Below are 19,209 nucleotides of genomic sequence, written 5' to 3'. Positions count from 1 at the left end.
TCCAAACTACTTCCTGCTGGTAAGGGGCGCTGTCTTGGGGGATTCGAAGAAGATTCAGATATCCTAGCTGTAGTCTGTAGGGCTGTTTTGTCCAGCTGTTTGGAATGTAGGATCAGCTTGTACTCTGTTTCAGGCGGTCTGGTGTGATCAAACCACATTAGTCTGGAAGGAATCCACATCTTTTCATTTTCTGTGGAAACAAAAATAGAAATACTTTTCCCCAGTAACTTGTTCTTCAACTTAAATTTTGGAGTCAAAGCGTTTTTTTTTTTTTTTTTTTTTTTTTTTTATTATTATTATTATTTTACATGTCGATCCCAGTTCCCTCTCCCTCCCTCCCTCCCTCCCCCCAAGCCCTCCCTCCCTCCTTCCCTCCCTTTTGCCCTCTCTACCCTCTCCCATGCACTCTAAACACCCTCCCCTCCCAACCCCCCACCACAATACAATATGTAGGGGAATGCCATCCAGTTGGGGTCATGTAGATCTGACAGGTCCTGTGAAGTAGGGACTAGGGCTTCTCTCCTATCTCTAGAATAAGGCAGTTATCCCTCCATGGGGGATATGTTTGCAAAGTCCTTTTGTGCACCAGGGATACATCCTGGCTCCACTGTCTGAGGTCTCTTAGACTGCTCAGACCTTCTGGCTGAGACCCATATTCAGGGGAGTCCGAGTCAGACCTCTGTTGGCTTCCCAGCTATCAGTCTAGTGGCCCTTAGCTCCTCCTTGTTCAGGTAAGCTGTCTCTATGTACTTCTACCGCATGGTCTTGTCCTCTCCATCTGCTTCTGGGTTCTAGTTTGACTCAGTGTTTATGTATGGGTGTTTGCTCCTGTTTTCAACAGGCATTAGTTGAGGACTCCATGGAGAAGTTAGTTGTTGATCTCACTCTCCGGGAAGGGCATTTATGATGAGGCTAGAGGCTTTTATTCAGAAACTGGTGCCAGGTCTACACCCAGGACTGGATTCAGCCCAGCCACATCAGTCAGGGGTTTACAAAGTCAAAGAATGTAAAGTTGCATTCTGTCTGTAGGCAAGCAGAAGGCTGGCTGGAGCAAAATAAGCTTTTGTTTACATAAGTAAAGGCAACAGTTAACTGTAGGATCAAGTTTCACGCATAAACAACTGTTTTGTTAAAATTGTACAAGACCAGGCAATTTAAAAATAGCCCTTAAGAGCCCTTAGTGTATTTGCAGGTCCATTTGGGCCTTACAGTTTTGTTAGCACAGCAATTTTTAAACGTTTAAACATAAAATGAGCCATCAATGTAACATTAGCCATTCACTACCATTAGAAATATATTCTTATTTTTAACTCTCTCTCTCTCTCTCTCTCTCTCTCTCTCTCTCTCTCTCTCTCTCTCTGTGTGTGTGTGTGTATGTGTATGAGAATCCAGTATATGCGGAGGCCAGAAGGTGGTGGTGGTGGGGGGATGCAGATTTCCTGTAGCTGGAGTTACTGGTGGTTGGAAGCTGGCAAAACTGAACTCAGGTTCTCTGTAAAGCACCAAGCATTCTAACCAACATTGAGTCATCTCTCCAGGCCCTTAGCTGGAGACAGTGATACCTGCATATTCTCCCTGCAGCTTGTTAAGAAGCCACTGCCCTTCTGTCCGTTTATTTAAGGAATGTTTATTGACAGCTGGCAATGGTGGTGGAGAAAGGAGTTCAAGGTCATCTTCAGCTTCTTAGGGGATTCGTGCACAGCCTATTCTACCTAAGACCCTGTTTCAAAAACAGAACAAAAGCTCAACCAACCAGAGTCTCTGGAGATAGTAAATCAGTATGAGGGTATTTGGATAGATGCTTAGGGAAGGGTACCATAGGAGGGTTCCAGAAGACTTGGAGGTTGACTGGTCTGATAGACAAAACAGAGTAGGGCTCTGGTCACAGCAAGTACAGGAATGAGTAAGGAAAAGGCTGGATTTTTTTTTCTTTTGCAATTTAATTAAATAATTTGATTTTTTTTTTAAACAAGGCTTCATATGGCTAAGGGTGATCCCACACTCACTGTGTAGTTGAAGATGGCCTTGGGTTTCTGCTTCTCCTGCTTCTGCCTCTCAAGTGTTGGAATTACAGACTTGAGCACCACATCTGTTTTATGTATCGCTGGGGTTGAACACAGGGCATCATCGTGTACTCACATTGCCAGCAGTGTACTTACTAGTTGCATCCCCAGCTTAAGATTTTGAACCTTTTTTTTTTTTCTTTAATTTCCTTTTTTTTTTTTTTCCAAATTTGTTTTTGTAATGCTGGAAACAAAACCTAAAGCCTTTTTGTTAAAAAAAAAAAAATATTTTATGAGTATTTATGTCAGCATCACATATATAGAGTGTCTGAGAAAGTCAGAAGATGGCATCAGATCCCCCTGGAACTGGAGTTACAGAGGGTTGTGGGACATCATGTGGGTACTAGGTCTTGAACCCTGGTCCTCTCCGAAAACAGCAGGTGCACTTAATTGCTGAGCCATTTCTCTAGTTCCAAACCTCACATGCTCAGCAAGTGCCCTTCCAATTTTCTTCCACTCCTCCACTAGCCACTCCCTAACCCTCTCCCTTTTCCCAACCCTCTTCTCCTTCCCTCTCTCCTCCCTTCCCCTCTCTCTTCCAGAGTCTCGGGTAGCTTAGGCTATCTTCAGATTTTCTGTGTAGCTGATCCTTCTGCCTCTTCCTTCCCAGCACTGAGTCCCTCCCTCTTTCCCTCCCTTTTTTAAAAACACTATTGGGATGGAATCCAGGGCCTCTGGCATGCCAGGCAAGCCCTCCACTACTGAGTTGAATCCCTGAGCCCTGTTTCATTGTTAAGAGAATGAGGGTGGTGGTAGTGTTGGTTCTAGCTATTGGATTACACCTGCATTCCTAGCCCTGGGGAGGCAGGTGGAGACAGCAATGTTGGGATCAATCCAGGCAAGTTCCAGGTCTGCCTGGGCTGCAGAGGTCCACCCTGTCGTAATAATAAATTAACACTTTGAATGATTTTAAGCTCATGTGTGGCACAATTTGAATGCTGCTTTGTGAAGAGACCTTGCCTGTGGTTGGAAAGTGGGTTTTAACATGTAGTGAGCCTGGAAGCTGGAGGGCAGGTTGATAAGTGTTTGAGAAGAAGGCCAGCCTGTTGGGCTGCTGGAGTGGGTGCCCCCCAAGTCAAAGATGATACCAGATTTTTGTTTGCTTGTTCGTCTTCCCAGTGTTAGGGGCTGAATACAGGACTTGGCACAAGTTAGACAGTTACTTTCCCAATGACCGAATCTCCAGCTTCTCTTTTGTTTCTTGCTCTGCTATTTAACTAGCATATGACCTTGAGCAAGCTACATAGGCTTTCAGAGTCAGTGTGTGTGCCCCTTTCCACAGTGATGGAATTCTCTTACCTAGTTCTTTTATTATCATCCTCCATGTTTAGCTCCACTTGGAATAGGGAAACTCTCCATCTTGGCTATCTATATACCTGGCCCTTTTCCTTCCCTTCGCTCTCCCTGGGTGGGTGGTACCTCCTTGTACCTAGGAACTGTGTTGGGCTCAGTTCCTAATCTGGGTAAGTAAGCCCTTAGGTAAGTGCTAGGGCTTGCTGCAAACTCCAGTGACTTTTTGTTCTGTCCCTGCAAGAAGAGGCAATGCAATTGGTTAAGAGACTGGTTCAGAAAATTCAGTTAAAAGTCACTGTGAGGGTCACGGCGGTTCAGAGATCAGCAGAGGAGGCCCTGGGGATTTGTTGGTCATGGGTGTGACCTCCAGCCTGCATGCTGAAGTGAAGTTTCACCTCTCGCTGCTCGGTAGAGCTGTGGCCCTTTAGCCAAGTCTCACCTCCTGTGGCTTTTACGTTCTTGCCTTGTTAAAGCAGCAGTGTAGAGATGGCCCAGTATGCTGCTTGCTGCTTGTTATGGACATGGGTGTCTATATTTTTATCTTTGTGCATTTATGCCATACAATTGTGTATGGAGGAGGTAAAAGAACAGCCTTGGGGCCATCCTTCAAGCAGCATACACTTTTTTTAAAGACAGGTTTTCACTAGCCAAATAGTTATGTTGCCATCAACCCTTAGGAATCCATCTCTCTCAGTCTCCGTGGCACTGGGATTACATGCTTGGCTTTTAAACTCTTTTAAAATTTTATTTACTTATTTACTTCTCTCTCTCTCTCTCTCTCTCTCTCTCTCTCTCTCTCTCTCTCTCTGTGTGTGTAAGCACGTGCATTTGTAGTGGAGAATGAACATCAAAGGCCAACTTGTGGGAGTTGGTTCTTTTCCATCCACCGTGTGGGTTCTGGGGATTAAACCCAGGTCATCAGACTTGGCAGAATGTGGCACCTTTACCCACTAACCATCTTGAAAGCCTTTTATTTATTTATTCCTTAACCTGAGTTCTACAGAAGAAACTCAGGATACCAGCAGAGCTGTCATCCCAGTGAGGTATCTGTGTTTTGAAAGCACACACACACACACACATACGCGCACGTGCGCACACACACACACTTTTGAGCATCTCAGATGGCAGAATGGTCAGCAGTAGTTGGGATGGTGAAGGAAGCAACTAGCACCATTTGATATTGAGGGTGGAGAATGTCAGGGAATGTTTGATATGAGAAATGATAAGACAACTCAAAGTTGTCACTAAGATTTGTGTCAGGGCGTCTTGAGGAGGTGGAATGGTAAGCTAATTTCCGGTGAGTGATGGCACGGGGGGGGGGGGGGGGGGGTTGGGGTTGGGGGTGGGTATATCTTCTAGAGGGTTGCCTGTAGGAGAGGGTATTGCCTATTGGTGTGTTGAGGCACAGCTACATATGCTGTGCTGCCCTCTAGGGGCGGAGGTCATCGGTGCAGTTGTGGGGGCCTTTATGGGGCCCTTTCAACTCTGTTCCCCATGACCTCATTTTTTCTCTCGGTTCTCCTCAGAGTGGGACAGGAGTGGGATCACTGTCGCCTTCTCCCACTTCAGAAGCTGTTTTTATGGCCATAAGAATGTCACAAGCTGTGTAACTTATAAATGATTAAAAGAAAAACCTATTTCTCACTGTTCTGCAAAGTGCTGGAAGGTTCAACACCTGGCAGAGTACCAAGGTGAGCCTGTGTCAGCTGGGAAGGAAAGGGGACAGGGTTTGGACTGAATTTGAAGTCAGGAATGTAAAACTGCAGTGCATTCATTCATTCATTCATTCATTCATTCATTCATTCATTTTGTGGACTGAAAATTTATGTTTTGTTCTGAGACAGGTTCTCACTGTGGTAGTAACTCTGATGGGCCTGGAACTTGTTATGTAAAACAGTCTAGGCTCAAGCTCACAGAGAGATGCTTCCCAAATGCTTGGATTAAAGCCACATGCCACCATGCCCTGTGCTATGTGTAACAGAGTCTCAGGGTGGCCTCAGGCTTGCTGTGGAACAGAGATGACCTTAGACTCCTGACCTTCCTCGCTGGAGCGCACCATACACCTGGTTTGTGTGATGCTAGTGATTAGACCAAGGGCTTCATGCATGCCAGGCAAGCACTCCCCTAACTAAGCTCTGTTTCCCCCACACATCAAGAAGCTATCCTACAGTTGTAGGACTGGACAAGTTGTGGAGTTCTAGTCTTTTGTTGTAGTTGCTGCCTTTTTGAGGCAGAGTCCCTGGAGCTCACTATGTAGCCCAGGCTGACCTCAAATTCACAGAGACCCACCTGCCTCTGCCTCCCAAATGCTGGGATTAAAGATGTGTGCCACAATGCCTAGCAAGAGGACCTTGTTCTCTTGTCAAGAGAAAAAGAATTGGCAACTCCCTCTAGAGAAGCCCACACCGTACTCTTAGGTATCAGACTTCCCTTTTGGGTCTCTTACTTAACCCTAGTGCTGAAGCCTAAATTGAAACATCCCTATAGAGGGCTGGAGAGATGGTTAAGAGCACTGGTTGCTCTTCCAGAGAACCCAGGTTCACTTCCCAGCATCCACATGGCAGCTCACCTGCAAGTCTAGTTTCTGGGACCCAGTGCTTTCTTCTGATTACCCAGGCACCAGGCACGTACAGACTACACTTGTAGATATGCAGACAAAATTCTAATATCCATAAAACAAGTGAATAGTTTTATTTATGCCCCTAAGACAGAAAACTTTAAAAAAAATTCCCTGTGGTCAAGCATGTCCTCCTACTTTTGCTCCAAGGAGAGCCCATTTTTGGATACTCACCCTGCAGCGAGACAAAGAAAGAAACTTCAGCCAAGAGAGACCACAGTTGTGGGCATTTTGGTCAAGAATCACTTGTTCCATTAGTAGCCATTGGGGCCCCAAGACTTTGCAGAACAAGGCTATGAAGTGGGGTGTAAGGAGTATGGTTTTCCTCCCGCCGCTGGTCTGGTCCTGCCGCCGCGCCAGCCCCAATTAATGCACAAAGACTCTGTATTTGATATAATGCTGTTGGCCAGGTACTAGTTTCTTATCGGCTAGCTCTGTCTTAAGTATTAACCTATTCCTATTAATCTATGTATTTCCACGTGGTCTCATCTTACCGAGAGCAGGCGTCCTGCTCTCTCCAGACTCTCCATGTTGACTCTTCCTTCCTACTTCCTCTTTCCTCCTTGTCTCCTAGTCCCTCCTATCTTCCTTTCCTATTGGCCAACAGTGCTTTATTCATTAACCAGTATGAGAAACATATATACATAATGGCATCTCCTATCATTGGGGGGGGGTGGGATAATAAAAAGTCCTTGCTGAGTCAACTGGTCTGCCATTGGGAGCTGTGCTGCCTAGTTTTGCTTGCCAACGGGTTCCCAGATAAGGCAAAAGCCCATGGAGACAGTCTCAACTGGCAAGGACCAGTGGACTTTGGGATATCCCAGAATACTGCTGGGCCCACGGCCTGCATGCTCTCCTCTCTTGTAATATTGATGGTTGTCTTGGTTTTAGTGTCATTTTGGCAATCATGCCTGGGCAGATGTGACCATTCCTGGGGAATGCCCCCCCTTTTTTCAAATATTTTTCTCTAAAATTCTTTGGGAGCTTATGCTTCTCAGGTTTCTTGTCTGGGGATGCCAGTTGTTACGCCAGACCCAGGGGGGTTGTTCTGATTCAGTGCTGACAGGACTGGAGGCAGATCACCCTATTTCTGTAAATATGTCTTGAACTGTATTGTTCTTGAAAATCTGAGCCCATGTCAATCACTGTTTAGTTTTGTAAAGACAGGATGGACCTGGAACCTGGTTCAATATTTAGCCAAGCTAGCAAAACAATGTGGGATTTTTTGTTTGTTTGTTTGTTTTCTTGTTTGTTTTGTTTTGTTGCTTTGGTTTAAAGATGTTTTGATGTAGAAGTTGGAAGAAAACATATTTGCCCCATGAAGGTGGCTCAGAGCCTGAATAGTTCACACACTCAGGCTTCACGGCCTGGAGAGGTGGACAAGACAGGACAGAGAGGCTTAGGGAATAATCCCAGCAGAGATCCCAGAAGGACTGACTTAACATACCTTGTCAAGTATGTGGAGAGTCCTTAAAATAGACATTTGGCTGGTGGTCCCCTACCTCACGGGACACAAGGCATTGAGCAGTTTATATTGCAGGACAATTTTTGGTTAGAACATGGGCTTTTTCATAAGGAAGGAAAAGTAATAGAGTAAAAGCCAGCATGAGACACAGGAAGATATTCCAGGCTGAGAGTTAGAGAGCAAACATGGTGATTCCTGCTTGCTATGAGCGATGCACTCACTCACTTTGTGTGATGTGTTTCTTTATCTCTAAGACAACTTAGTGAGCTGAAGATTTTGGGGGGCTGCTTTTAACTATGTGGGACAGATTAGGCCCCACTTTTCCCAAGAAATTTTGGGAAATGCATACCAGGATAGACCTGTTAGTATAGTAACATACTGCTAAAGTTGGTTACTGCCTTGCTCTGGAAATTTCTTCAATGGGATGTGCTAGTACATTTTTCTTTTCTTCTCTATCAAATAGGATGTTAAAATTTGACTTGTCTATGCCCATGTGTCCTGAAAGTAAACATTTCTGTTCAATGCTAGATACAGGTTTATTTTATAGCGTATGTTTATGGACAGGCCACGGCTGAACCGTGGGCCACTTGAAGTTGGAAAATGTTGTGGAGATGGACAGAGAGAACAAGTTAACATTCAGATATAGAGAACCAAGACATAAAGGGCCATGACTAGGCATATTTTTATGAATACTTAAAGTCTGAAAGACATTAAACCCAGATTCAGACATTGATTTTGCATGGTCGGGTCATTGGATGATGTTGCTGTATTTATTGTCTTGTGTTTTTTAAATCTGTGTACTTTGTCCAAAGTTGATGTTTTAAAATGTGTTCAAGGTTTTTATAAAATGATTTGTTTTTGGAACATTAAAGGTGGTTTGAGTCTTTTAAAAAATCACATTGTATGTCTGAATGTCAGAGGACAATTTGGGGGAGTCAGCTCTGGTGGGTCCTGAGGATTGAACCCAGGCCCTGGGGCTGGTGGCAAGTATCCTAACCCGCTAAGCTATCCAGCTGGCCCAGAAAAGAGTTTTGACAGAATAGGACTAGATCAGCTATTAGCAAAATAAAGCTTTCTTGTGCTTACATATCTTGAAGGTAATGGTCCTTCATGGGCTGGCTGAAGAGGGACTCTTGGCCATCCCTCACATTCAAGCTGGGTCTCCTGACTCCCATCCTTAAGTTCTTCCCCACCCGCACCTACTAACACAACACTGCTGGTGCCTGAGAGTTCGGGTAAGAATGCCTCTTCCTGAAGTCCTAAGCTGTTATTGCAGAAGTCATGACCTTAACACATGTATTTTGAAATAACTGACCTCTGCCTGAGTCTGTTGCGTTAGAAACACAGGCTTATCAATGCCAAGGCCAAAGAGATGTTCAAGGATAGCTTTAGAGTCAAAGCAGGCTATAATGGGCTCTTCCGTCCTTTATGTTGTTTATGGACACCTGCCCTGCTTTCTCTGGAGTGCTCTCCAGTGTCTGCCCTATACACTCATCCACACCAGGGCCTATATGAGTCCCCATTTTTATGTGTATGTTTGTATGTGTGTGTGTGTCTGTGTGTGTGTGTGTGAGTGAATACATGTGCATATGTGTGTGTTCATATGAAGTATGACATCAGGAATAACCTTCATCACTCTTCTACATTATTCAATGAGTCAGAGTGTGGTGGTTTGATTGGGAATGTTCCCATTGACTCATATGTTTGAATACGTGGTCCCGAATTGGTGAAACTATTTGGGAAGCATTAGGAGGTGTGTGTGACATTTTAGGGTGAGGAATGTCACTGGAGGCAGACTTTGAGGTCTTAAAAGTCCATGCCCTGCTGATTTGGCTCTCTGCCTCATGCTTCATAGCAGTAGAAGGGTAACTAAGAAATAGGGTCTCTCAATCAAACCCAGAGCTCACTGAGGCTAGAATTGCCTTGTTGGAGGAAGTATATCACTGGAGGTGGGCGGGCTTGAGGTTTCAAAATCCCATGCCCTTCGCAGTCAGCTCTCTTTCCCTGACTTGTGCTTATGGGTCAGCATGTAGCTCTCAGCTCCTTCTCTAGCACCAAGCCTTCCAGCCTGCTGACATGTTCCCTGCCATGATGATCAAGGATTCCAACTTTCTGCAATTCTGAGCCTTCAGGTGAAAGCTTTCGTTGATAAATTGCCTTGGTCATGGTGTTTTGTCACAGCGTTAGAAAAGTAACTAAGTGTGCTTACTAATCCCATGTCAACTTAACACAAACTAGAGTTATCTGAATGAACAGACCCTTCACTGAGAAAATGCTGCCATAAAATTCAACCATAAGGCGTTTTCTTGATTAGCGATTGATGTGGGAGGGCCCAGTCCATTGTGGGTGGTTTCATCACTGGGTAAGTGGCCCTGGGTCCTGTAAGAAGACAGGCTGAACAAGCCTAAGAAGCAGGCCAGTAAGCAGCACCCTCCATGGCCTTTGCATTGTTCCTGCCTCCAGGTTCCTGCCTGTTGAAGAATATTTCCTCACACACACTCTGTGAAGATATGTCACTGTGATTGGTTTAATAAATAACTGAATGGCCAATAACAAGGCAGGAAAGAATAGGTAGGACTTTTTGGAGGAGAGAGGAACTCAGGATGAATCTAGACACTCACAGAATCCACCGTAGAAGTTGGACACATGGTACAGAGGTGAGGTTAACTGAGCTAAATGTCAGAATGTAGATTTATAAAAAACAGACTAATTTAAGTTATAAGAACTAGTTGGGGAAAAGCCCAAGCTTTCGTAATTAATAAGTTCCCATGTTATTATTTGTGAGCTGGTGGCCCAAAGGAAAGTCCCTGTTTGAATTCCTGTTCTGACTTCTTTCAATGATGGACGGCACTATGAAATGAAAATGTAAACCAAATAAACCCTTACCTCTCCAACTTTCTTTTGGGTCTTGGTATTTTGTTGCAGTAATAGAAACCCTAAGATACTAAGGACAAAGAAGCTCTAAGTAGGTCAGTGTACTTTTTGCTTCAATATTTCAGATAGCCAACTTCCTGCTTCTCCTCCCTTAGAAGGACTTACTAAATGAACTTTTTCTCACTGAAGGCAACTGTCATGTGGGACTTTCAAATCTTCCATAAGGCTTTGATGAAGGCCTTCTGCCTCCACCACAGTATGACAGATGGCATCTTGGTGGGTGTGCATGAGAAATATATGAGTCATTGGAAGATAGGAATCAAGAGAGCCAAGGCAGCCAAACTTGTAACCCCCTCTCTTGAGAACTGGTCCACTCTGATAGCGGCATCACAACACCTTCCGAGGGTTGTGCTATGCCCCGTGAACTACCACCTTCCACCATGTCCCACCCATGAAAGGTTACATCACCTTGCCACCTCCTCAAAGTGGGCTGCACTTCTAATACATCGACCTTTGAGAGACACACTCAGAGCTGTCATTTTTAAGGTAAATTGTTCTATACATTTATTTATTCATTCATTCAGTCAGTCAGTCATTCAATTTACATATGTGTGCATACACAGGCATGAGCCATAATGCACACTGGGAGACACGTGAGCCATCAAAGACAGCTTGTGGGAGGTTCCTGCCACCTTGTGGATGCAGGCTTGGTGGCAAGCACATTGCCCATTGAGGATTGTTTTAAGAAGAGAATCTGCATTCTTTGGGTGTCCTCTTCGCTGTTCTACTATTTTCTTGGTAGGAAGTCTCAGTCCTCAAGCCCGGGACACCCTCAGTGGAACTTGACTTCAGCGTAATCAGGGTAGCTGTCTTGGGGGTTCTGGGTCTCCCACAGTCTGAGGCGGGAGAAGTTGAGGGAAGCATAATGTAGTTCTTCAGGGTTATTCTCAGAGACTGGCGCCTGAGAGGATGACTTGGGGTTTGAGCAACCAGGAGAAGTGAAATGTGGTTCCTTCTGTTGGTTCTTTGCTTTAGGCGAGTGAGTGTTCAGGGGCGGGATCCGGGAAGGGGTGTCGGGTTTGGCCTTCCAATTTTGAGCCTGAGGGAAAAGCAAATATCCTTCACTCATTCACTCAGCAAGTAGTTGTATACCTAGCATGTGCCAGCTACTGTCTTAAGGACTGGAGCTCTAGCTTTGGAGAAACACAAAGCAAGGAACAAACATCACACAAAAACATGATAATGGCAAATGGTGAGTGCTGTGGAGAAGAGAAAGCAGGGCTCTGGAAAGATGTCTCAGCAGTCAATACTGCATGCTACGCTTCCAAGTCCACTTATCAGCACTATCTCCTGGCAGATCCTAACTGTGTGCACAAGCATACACAAACACACATACACACTCACACACATGCCACATGCCACACACACGTACACAATTAAGAATAAAAATAAAACATAAACCTGAGTGTTGTAGCACATGCATTTAATCCCAGCACTCAAGTGGCAGAGGCAGGCAGATCTCTATGAGCTTGAGGCCACCCCAGACTACACAGTGAGTTCCAGGCCAGCCAGAACTACATATTGAGACCCTGTCTAAAAAACATTTTAAACAAACAAAATTAAAAGAAGAGTCATAGCTATAGATAAACTAGTCTCACTATAAAAAAATAATTCCAAGGTAGAGGGCATCTGTTAATTGCCCCAATTTGATCACTACACTGTGTGAGTATAGCAGCACATTGTACCTATAAATAGACACAGTTATTATATATTAGTGCCAGAATGACAGGTCATTCTGGGCATCTTTGATGCAGTGACTATCAAGCATAGAGTATTAAATGGAGCCAGGAACCATGCAGTTTTGGAAGGAAGGGAGGAAACGACAAATTCAAGTATTCTAACAGATTCCGGGGTATGCTTAAGAACAAGATGTGGGTTGAAAGGATGGCTTGATGAGTAAATGTGCTTGTGGTGCAAGCTTGAAGACTTGAGTTCCATCCCTGGGACCTAAAATTCAAAGACAGAACCGACTCCTGGAATTGGTCTCTCAACTCCTTGTCTGCACTGTGGCATGCATGCACACTCCCCAGTAATAATGCCGATGAATAATTTGAAAAAGCAAAAAGAACAAGTCAGTCTTGTAAGAAAAGGGAAACTGTCTACCTCAAAGTCCCTGGAGATGGCTTTGGAAATCCAAATAAGTGATCCATTGGGGGATTTAATGGGCAATTGGGGTGTTTTCATATGTGATTTTATTCCATTTTACATTTTGGAATGATCTTAGAGCTATGAAAGTAGGGCCAATGTTGTAGCTCAGGGTAGAGCATGTGCCTGGTGATGTAGCTCAAAGTAGAGTGTGTCCCTGGTGATGTAGCTCAGGGTAGCGTATGTGTCAGAGCCCCTGAATTCCAGCACCATACATATCTCAAGCATGGTGGTCCATCCTATTATGTCAATACTCTAAGAGTGGAGGCAGGAGGATCAGAAGTTCAAGGTTGTCCTTGGCTATTCAGGAAAATCCTTGACTATTGAAGGGAATCTGAGGCCAGCCTGGGCTACAAGAGAGCCTTTCTGGAAAAATAAAACACACAGAAGTAGTACAGAGAGGTCTCTGTATCCTTACTCTAGTTTTCCAATGAGGTGATATTCAGAGAAGGATGCTGATGTCTATACAATGTACTTCATTACCCTACCTTCGAGAGGAGACTCGTATATTAACTCACCTTCAACATGTTCCTATCCATTTTTATAGGCCAGTCTGAGCATGCCCAGAGGCATTTCTGCCATGCACATTTCCTTCTTGAACTATGACCTTAAACTGAGCAGGTGTGTGTGTGCTCCTTAACTGAGCATGCTCAGGAGTGTTGTTTCTTTAGCTGAGCACACTCAAGGGCATGCTCCTGAGCTGGGCGTGTGCAGAAATAAGTATATGCCCAGTTTAGGGCTCTTTGTTACTGTTCCCATCATTCTAGTGCTGGGAGACACATGTGACCATTTCAGTCAAGATCCAGGACCCTGGGTCATCATGGAGCAACCCCCTTGCTGTTCTCAGAGTCTCACTCACCACTCCACTTTCCCAATCACAATCATTTACTCACCTATTATCCATCTCATACAGTCCAGGTTGGCTCTGAATTTTACACATAGCCAAAGATGACTCCCTAGTGCTTGCCACACACCACTATGCTCATATTAGTGCTGGCCAGGAGATGGACGCATGCTAGGAAAGCACTCTACTAACTGAGCTACATTTCCAGCCATTTATCTCTGTAATTTTGTTAGTTTGTCAGTGTGGTATAAATGGAATCATGAAGCACGTAATATTCAGAGACTTTTCATTATGCATAAAGAGTTTGTTCATATAGCAAGCGTTCCAGGGAAAAGGTACGCCTGTGTGGTTTCTACAGGATGTCACATGCAGAAAAAGTAGAGTGGAAAGGACAAGAACAGAATTGGAGGAGGTCATGAAGAAAGTAGCTGTGGTACCCACTTGAGAATGACACATGGACTGCAGAGTTGAGGGAAGACTAGGGTGAAGCGGTGTGGGTGCATTTTGAAGAGGATGTGGTGATAGGTCAGTTGTGGGGAACAGGAGCAAAATAGGGAGTTAAATATTATGCCAAGACTTCAGTTTACTTGGGGAAAGCTGTTAATATTTTCTGAGAGAGAGAGAGAGAGAGAGAGAGAGAGAGAGAGGGAGGGAGGGAGGGAGAGAGAGCAGGGAAGAGGGGCATAAAGGGCAAGGCTGGACAGAAGTTAATTTTGTAGGGGCTCAGGTAAGAATTGCCCACTGATGTAGATGCTGCCTGACAGGTTGGATAAGAGTCTAGAGAGCAGGAAAGAAGCTGGGAGACACTGGTGTTTGTTTGAGTCATCACTAAGTGGATGCGACCTCATAATTCTACCTAATGTTTACTGAGAACTCCATAAGGGCCACAGACTCCTCTGACTATTTTACAGATTTTATACATACGCACATACATATTTCCAGGAGGCAGGCACCACTATTGTCCCAATATTATAGCTGAGGCGCAGAGAAATTCAGTGACTGCTCAAGACGATGATTAGCAAAAACTAAAAGGGGGCGGGGGATGGGAGCCTAGGCAGCCTACTTTGAGCCTTGTGTTTAATCAGTAGGATGTACTATATCCCAAGGATGCTAACAATTATTAGATAGAACAGAGGATGTAGTTCAGTGGTACGGCACTTGTCTAGCATCCACCAAAGAGGTCTGCAAGTGTTGCTCAATGGTAGATACCTTCCTAGAATCCCCCAGTGAGGGGTGGGTGTACCAGGCATGCACAAGTCTCTGGGTTCTATCCCCAGCACAGCAACTACAAATTAGGTGGTCACACATAGTTATCCCTTGGTGGTGACAGTAATGGAAGATATGTAAGCCACCTATGGAGAGTGTTCATGTTCTGTTCCTCAGACTTGGAAGCAAGGGAAGATGTGAAGACTTGGAGGGAGCCAGGGTTTGGATTGAATCTTGGATGCTTCATGTCTCTAAGGCAAAGATGTAGGAGTAAGGGGAGAGGTGTGTGCAGAAGAAGCTGGGAATGTTGACTTAGAAAGCACAGCTGGCCACTCACCAGGGACCTGGTCCTGGGGACCACATTGATGTAATCCAGGATTGTGCTGCCCCTTGAGATCTTGGGTCTTGAGGTTTCCTTTGGGCTTTCCTTCTTCTGTAGGATCTTCACACTGAGGAAATGACCTCTACATTTACTGTAGCATTTGCCCTTTCTCAGCTCAGGAAGCCCAGATCCCAGCCCCACCCCCAACAGCTCCTTCCAACTCACATGATCATGAGGCAGAGGGTAAGGAGGGCTGTAATGCCAAAGCCCAAAGCTGCTCCCTTGGAGAATGCTGTGGAACTGTCCTTGTCTGTAAAAGAATGAGCACATCCCAAGTATGTGGGGATTCATACACAGCACTGGGCATTCTGGACTCCAGTTCCTGCTGCACACTGTGGCCAAGCTTCTTCCCTGTTCCCTTTTAGAATACATGATTGCATCCTGGGCTGCGTGTCAGGCCTTCCCTTCTGTTCCTCTCCACACACACATCTTCCCAGACTGCTCCAACCACAGAGCCCTGCTGTATATGCCACTCACATCCTCCTTAGAAAAGCTTAGCCCCAAAGGACCCTTACCAGGCAGTAGCAGAACAGAGGCCCTCTGGGCCCCATGGGTGTTCCAGGCCTCACAGCTGAGCCAGAGGCTGGGCCAGAGCTCTCCATGGAGGCTCAGGGAGCTGTTGGCCCAGGGTCCTGTGGAGCTGGAGGTGACTGCGAAGGAGACGTTGCTGCTGTTCCCCTCCAGCAGCCCCTCCCCCAGCCTCCAGCGCAGGGCGGGGGTGGGCCAGGCTCTGGAGGAGCAGCTGCAGCGCAGGCCCTCGGCCTCCCAGGAGCAGGAGGGTCTGGGCATCTGCGGGGGATCTGTGGGGAAGGAGGAAGATCAGCAGGTGTCCCCTCATCACAGGTCCCAGGTGTCCCTTTCCCCACTCACAGTTCACAGAGAGACTCAGAGAGATGCTCCGAACACCCAGTGAATTCTGTGCAGCACAGGTGAACTCTCCCTCGTGTCCCCTCAGGACCAGAGGCAGCTCCAGCACCCCGGGCTCTGAAGACTGGCTTGGAAGCAGTGTCTGTGCCACCCCAGTCCAGCTCAGACTGGCTGGGGGGTTGCTGTGGGTGATGCAGACTAGACACAGGCTTTGGCCCTCCAGGACTGGGAGGGAGGTGCCATTCCTGAAGATTTCCAATACTGGTGAGGACAGGAGGCAGAGTTACCATGAGGTCCATCAACTGGGACACCTCCCATCCCCCCACCCAGATGTCCAGCTTCCTGTGTCCATCCTTTCTACCTGTCCTGTTCGCTTGGGAAACAGTCACTCTCAGGTCCTCTGGGGGATCTGCAAGGAAGACAGGGGACGGGTTACAGCCAGGCCAGGGCCTTCTCCCTAGGTACAGCATCCTTCCCAGATATGGAAGCTGTGGGTGGTGACTCACTCACTGGTCCCCAACACGAGCTGTCACCCACCCGGTGGTCTGACTGTTGTAAGTCTCATGGGCTCTGACCCCCATCACTTCTTTCTCCTCCCCAGAACTTGGAACATTTGGTGGATCACACTCACACAGCACAGCGAGCTCCAGGGTATGTTGCTGGAAGCCCAGCCTGTTCTCTGCTTGGCAGGTGTACCGTCCAGAGTCGGCAGCTTTCACCTGGGGCAGCTCCAGGCCCAGGGTTCTGGAGCCCACGGGGCTGGACCATGCGAGGACTCGGTGCTCCAGGCCCCAGCTCAGCGTGGCGGGAGGCTGGCTGTCCGCAGCACAGAGGAGGCGCAGAGACTGGCCTCGCTGGACTTCCACATGTGAGGTGGTCCCATGTGGTTCTGAGCCCAAAGAGACACACAGGGAGAGGATGAGCTAGAGACAGTGGCAGAGACACAGAGAAGGATGAAGAGAGAGACAGACAGAAATAGAGAGATGCAAAGATATAGACAGAAGAAGGATGGGCATTGATAGAGTGGATACAGACATAGGAAGAGATATAGACACAAAGTCAGAGGCTGACAGAGACAGAGACAGAGATAGACACAGAGATAGAGACAGCTAAAGAAGGGGTGAGGGAGCAGGACAGAGGGTAGGGGGAGACAGCAGAAAGGGTTCAGGCCTGCCCCTCCCCCCTCTCCAGGCTTTTCATTTCCCCAAGAGGAGTGGACCAATCTTATACCGCCCAGGAGACCCTCGTACCTGACACATTATCACGGAAAATGCTGATAGCAAGATCTCTGGGGGCATCTGGGAGAAGATTGTGAGCCAGCTTCAGGGGGAGTGGATGCTTTATTCATCATGAGAAGGCAATCTCTCAGAGAAAGAAAAGCACCACCATCCCAAGACAGGCGAGTGACCAGCCAGAAATGAAGCAAGGCCGCCATTGCCTCACAGGGCACAGGCAAACCCAGGATGACATGCCTTCCTCTACTTCTTTTTTTTAATGTATGTGTATGTGATGAACATGCATGTGTGTATAGGTGCACATACATGTATGTGGAAGCCAGGGGTTGATGTAGGATGCCTTTCTGAATCATCACTGTTTACACTGTTTACCAAGGCAATGTCTTTCATTGAACTCAGGCTGCCAATTGGATAGCCAATTTAGCTTGCCAACTTGCCTTGGGACTCACTTGTCTCTCTCTGCCTCAAAGCAATGAGGCTACCAGTGGGCCACCATGCCTGACCAGCTTTTGTGTGGGTTCTGGGGGTTCAAACTCTATTCCACATGCTCATGTGTTGAACTTTTTATCAGCTGTGTCATCTCCCCAGCAACCCTTTCTCCTTTGAGACAAGATCTCTACTTTGTATGTGTGCTGTGTAGCCAAGGATGATGACCTGGAACTCCTGACTCTTTGGTGCTGCTATCCAGATGTGCACCACCACCTCTCATGTATGTAATGCTGGGGATGGAACATGTACATGCTAGGCAAGCACTGTACCAACGGAGTTACATCCCCAGAACATACACGGACTCTCCTGAACATGGAGCTGGGGGACTGTCTACCTCTACCTCCCACCACCAGGACTCTAAACCAAAGCACCATATCATACTCACAGGCTATGCGTAGGCGGACTGTCCTCTGCAAGCTCTTTTTAGAGAAGGTCACCTGGCATGTGAGCTCAGTGTCCTGGTCCTGAAGTCCTGGGGTAAAACTGAGCACCGAGTAATAGGAGTGCGATCTGGTTTCCTGAGGGGAGATGGCAGCCCCCATCCAGGAGAAAGAAGGAGCTGGGCATTGTTCGAAGGTCCAGGAAAATAAGCAGACAACTGTCACTGGCTGTCCAGGATCCAGGATCTCAGGAATGAAGACATCTGGCTTGTGAGTCAGGGCTAAAGGAGAAGGTGCCAAACCTGTGGCTCCAGCTGCCCCTCCCTAGAAGTTGTTTTCTTTGCATCATGGCTTATCTCCCACTGTCCCTCCCACAGTGAGAGACGGAGGTCCCTGCTATGTCCACAACTCTTACCTTCCACTTGCAGAAAGAATCCATCCTGGAAACTGAACTTCTCAAATCCTCTCTCCACCCGAAAGAAATAGCTTGTTGAGTCTTTCCACTGCACATCTTTGATCATCAAGGAGCAGTTCCTTTTTGGGATATCCCCCAAGAGCTGGAATCGCCCCTGGGTTTCTGATTGTATTATTTTATCCTTGTTATTTGTGGCCACTAAAAATGTAGGTACTAGTTTTTTGGAGCCTTTGAACCAGTAGCCATAAGCTGGGACAGTGTCAACCCAGCGGCTCTCGGGGGAGGAGAAAGAGCAGGGCACAACAACACACAGACCCTCCTGCACCTTCACAGATCTTTTCACCTGTAGTATGTATCTTCTGTCCTGACCTTGAGACCCTGAGGAAGACAGAGGCTTGACCTGTAGCCCTACCGCCAGTCCCAGCCCCAACTTGGGTCACTCTGTCCTGGAGTGTACTCACCTCCTACTAGCAAGGGCATCAGAAGCAGCAGCAGTGACATTGTAGGATGTTAGACTTGCACAAGTTGGCTTCCTTCCCCAGCTGTGATTGATGGGGTAAGAGTAAAGAGGAAATGTAGGCGGAAGCTGAGTGCTGGGAACTGGTGCGAGACGAGGAGCTGCTGATGGCAAGTTCTGAAGTAACTGGTCCCTCCTTTTCTCATCCGCTCTCCCTATATTCACTTCCCCACTCCATGTTTAGTGGGGCATTTGGAGCTTGGACATTTGAAACTGGTCTCTGGTGGCTGGGAGGGGAAGGACAGGGCTGTGTCTAGCCTGAGACCTGGCTGTAGATGGATGTATGTTGGGGGCTTTCCCTTTAGGAACCAGGTCAATGAGAAAGCAGAAGTAAAAGTTGTAGTGGATGCTTCCTGA

At 46.7% G+C, this 19,209-nt stretch overlaps 1 protein-coding gene across 1 annotated transcript; it reads right to left on the bottom strand.

Moving 5' to 3' along the window:
* Positions 1 to 10,864: 10,864 nt before the first annotated feature.
* Positions 10,865 to 18,853, bottom strand: LOC127213912 (sialic acid-binding Ig-like lectin 10). The gene is made up of 11 exons (XM_051174373.1): positions 18,797 to 18,853; positions 18,336 to 18,713; positions 17,926 to 18,201; positions 17,067 to 17,114; positions 16,448 to 16,705; positions 16,178 to 16,225; positions 15,820 to 16,077; positions 15,465 to 15,749; positions 15,115 to 15,199; positions 14,905 to 15,016; positions 10,865 to 11,411 (listed from the first exon to the last, which is right to left on the bottom strand). Exons 1-11 carry the CDS (start codon positions 18,834 to 18,836, stop codon positions 11,145 to 11,147), a joined length of 2,055 nt encoding a protein of 684 aa, XP_051030330.1. The 5' UTR covers positions 18,837 to 18,853; the 3' UTR covers positions 10,865 to 11,144.
* Positions 18,854 to 19,209: the final 356 nt, after the last annotated feature.

This window comes from Phodopus roborovskii, unplaced genomic scaffold, assembly GCF_943737965.1.
Source record: "Phodopus roborovskii unplaced genomic scaffold, PHOROB, whole genome shotgun sequence".
NCBI lineage: Eukaryota > Metazoa > Chordata > Mammalia > Rodentia > Cricetidae > Phodopus > Phodopus roborovskii.
This window is presented reverse-complemented; position numbering and strand designations above follow the sequence as displayed.